Source organism: Bactrocera oleae, chromosome 5, assembly GCF_042242935.1.
Source record: "Bactrocera oleae isolate idBacOlea1 chromosome 5, idBacOlea1, whole genome shotgun sequence".
NCBI lineage: Eukaryota > Metazoa > Arthropoda > Insecta > Diptera > Tephritidae > Bactrocera > Bactrocera oleae.
The window spans coordinates 14,560,879-14,563,610 of record NC_091539.1 but is presented as its reverse complement, the minus strand read 5'-3'; the positions used below and the strand labels follow the sequence as shown (position 1 = coordinate 14,563,610).

The window sequence follows — 2,732 nt, the reverse complement described above, 5'->3', positions numbered from 1 at the left end:
ATTGAAAGGTCATGTTTTTCTAATAACAATGTACCTTTGTGCATAAAATGGATAAAATCGGGTGAAAACTTGTCCTAGCCGCCATATAACTAATATCAGGATTTCAAAACATCCAGTTAACTTTATCTCGCATATATTGGTGATGGTATGTTTGGTACCTTAATGAAACTTAGAGATCATGTTGCTCTAATGCGCATAAGCTACAAACGCTTAACCATTTGGAAGACAACATTATATATATCGGCAATATCACGGCGACAAATGTTGGAAAAAGTCATCGAAAATTGGACGTCCAGATTGGACTACATCCAAGCCAGCCGTGGCGGTCATATACCAGAAATCATATTTAAAATGTAATGCCACAAGATTATCTTTCGGATAAATAAGATCGTTGTTTTATTGCAATTTAAAGTTCTATACCTCTAAAAAAAAACACCCTTTATATTTATGTACATGGTAAGCACGCCAGCCATCTCGGAAACTCAGATGCTTGCCTGAACGTTTTCAGGCTATTTGCTATGAAAATATCAGAAGAGGTTTTCATGGTGAGATCAGCAAAAGTTTGTATATATCGCGCTAATGGTCCTTTTATGTTAAACATGTGATATATATTCCAAAATTTATACTAACAGATATTTAATTGTTTCCAAGCTCGTGACAAGTTTTGTATAAGAATTTAGTAAAATCTTTGTTTAGTTTCGGGATAGAATTTGTGATAACCTCTTATTATTGATTATATATTTAACAATTTTCCTTTAATTTTAACGTCTTTGACCGATAACGGTAGAAAAATCTATCTGCAGACGTTATGGAAAATATAGATTAAGCTCATAAAATGTGTTAAAATGGAGCGATTCGACTATTTTTTTAAACATCACTAAGTGAAGATAGACAATTGCATCTATGATGGTAACAACATTTGTACATATTCCCTACAGGGTTTTAAGGTTCGAGACCATGTATATATAAGATGCATTCAAGATGCAAAGCAACATTGCTGCTACGCTCACTTTTTTAATAAAAAGCAACATAAAAGTCTAGCAGAACCTGATCCATATTCCATTAATTGCCTCGGATCAATTTCGTATGCTTCACTAACCATCTCGCCAATTTTTTGCTAAACAAATATGCTTGTGTGTGCCGAAACACTTAAAACTGACGGACTTGGAGGGGGAGTGGGCAATCAAATATGTCAGAATATATAAAACAAGTACGCGAAACGTTCACCGCTTAATAGTCGTTCGTATTTAGTTGAAGGCAGAACTTCGATTTTCTACTGAAACGAGTCGGAAGATGCGGTGTTGGAGAATCAGGTGTTTGTCGGCGGTGGCGGTGGGGAGTACGCTGCTGGCGTTAGTCATTTGTTGTGATGCCGTGAATGGTAATGCACATTGTACATTTAAGATTTATGTACTTAGATATTTTTAAAACATTTTTGCACGGCAATTATTTTTAATTACTTTGTGTTGTATTTTAATTACAGCCCAGCAAGTGGAAAGTGCAAAGAGAGCTGAAGATGTGAATTATATATCGCTTGGGCTGGGTCCAGTCGGACCGCCACGCGCCAAGCGATCGCCTGGCGGAGGTGGAGGTGGTGGCGGCTATGACGGTCAGCCGGGTCAACCCGGTTATGGTAGTTATGGGGGTGCTGGTGGACGCGGTGGTGGATATGGTGGCGGCGCGGGTGGTTATGGTGTTGGTGCCGGCCAACCCGGACAGCCCGGATATGCTGGCGGTGCCGGTTACAATGGCTTTGGTGGTTCAATCGGTGGCGATGGGGGCGTGGGTTATGGTGGCTATGGCGGTGGAGCCGGTCAATCGGGACAACCCGGTTTTGGCGGTTATGGTGGTGCTGGTGGACCGGGCGGTGGCGCCTATGGTGGTGCTAGTGGGCGAGGAGGCGGCATAGGTGACTACGGTGGTGCTGGAGGACCCGGCGGTGGGGGTTACGGCGGCTCCGGTGGTCTGCCTGGTCAGCCCGGTCATCCTGGTGGTAATGGTGGAGGAGGCGGCGGAGGTGGTGGTGGAGGAGCAGGGGGCGGTGCTCCAGGATATCCAGGTTCACCTGGCGGTTATAGCAAATGAAATTGTTTTGTTTGCCAAGATAATTAAAGTAAAATTAAAAAAGTATTAACTTATTATTATATTTACAAAAATCATTAATTTCCATAAAGTAATAGATTTATTCAGCTTTACAACGACGGCATTTGTAATGATGTGGGTATGACTATTAGTAGTATAGATTATAATAGCCATGAATAAATTCAAAGTTGTCTCTAAGTTTTCAGTATATACATACTTATGTATATGCATATATTAAACTATTAGTTAAGGGGGGTAGAATAGCTGAAAATAAGAAAGGGAATTGAATTAGAGAAGAGAGGACAAGTGACACAGTGAGCAATTTGAAGCAGTTCGACTTATTGCTATGGGCAACCGGCCCTCAGATGGCATCAGTACACTCCCATCATTTTTGTTGTTTATCATCGGGAGGCCAAAGATAATTTCCGATAAAAACAAGTAACGAAGAACTTCGTTCGTGTACGGCCGAACATTGTAAGTATACTTTAACAATTCGTATGAAATCAAATTATGTTAGAAAAAGGAATGGAGTGTTAATTTTTTTTACCACATCCAATGTGTAAACTAATAAGCTGATAAGCTCGCTTCTGCTCTCTTTTTAAAAAAAGTAAGACGCTCGTGTTCGTAGTATTAAATAGAAAACAAAGACA

The 2,732-nt window shown here is 40.3% G+C and overlaps 1 protein-coding gene across 1 annotated transcript; it reads left to right on the top strand.

Moving 5' to 3' along the window:
- Window positions 1-1,212: 1,212 nt before the first annotated feature.
- Window positions 1,213-2,198, top strand: LOC106622928 (uncharacterized). The gene is made up of 2 exons (XM_014242269.3): window positions 1,213-1,381; window positions 1,484-2,198. Exons 1-2 carry the CDS (start codon window positions 1,294-1,296, stop codon window positions 2,083-2,085), a joined length of 690 nt encoding a protein of 229 aa, XP_014097744.3. The 5' UTR covers window positions 1,213-1,293; the 3' UTR covers window positions 2,086-2,198.
- Window positions 2,199-2,732: the final 534 nt, after the last annotated feature.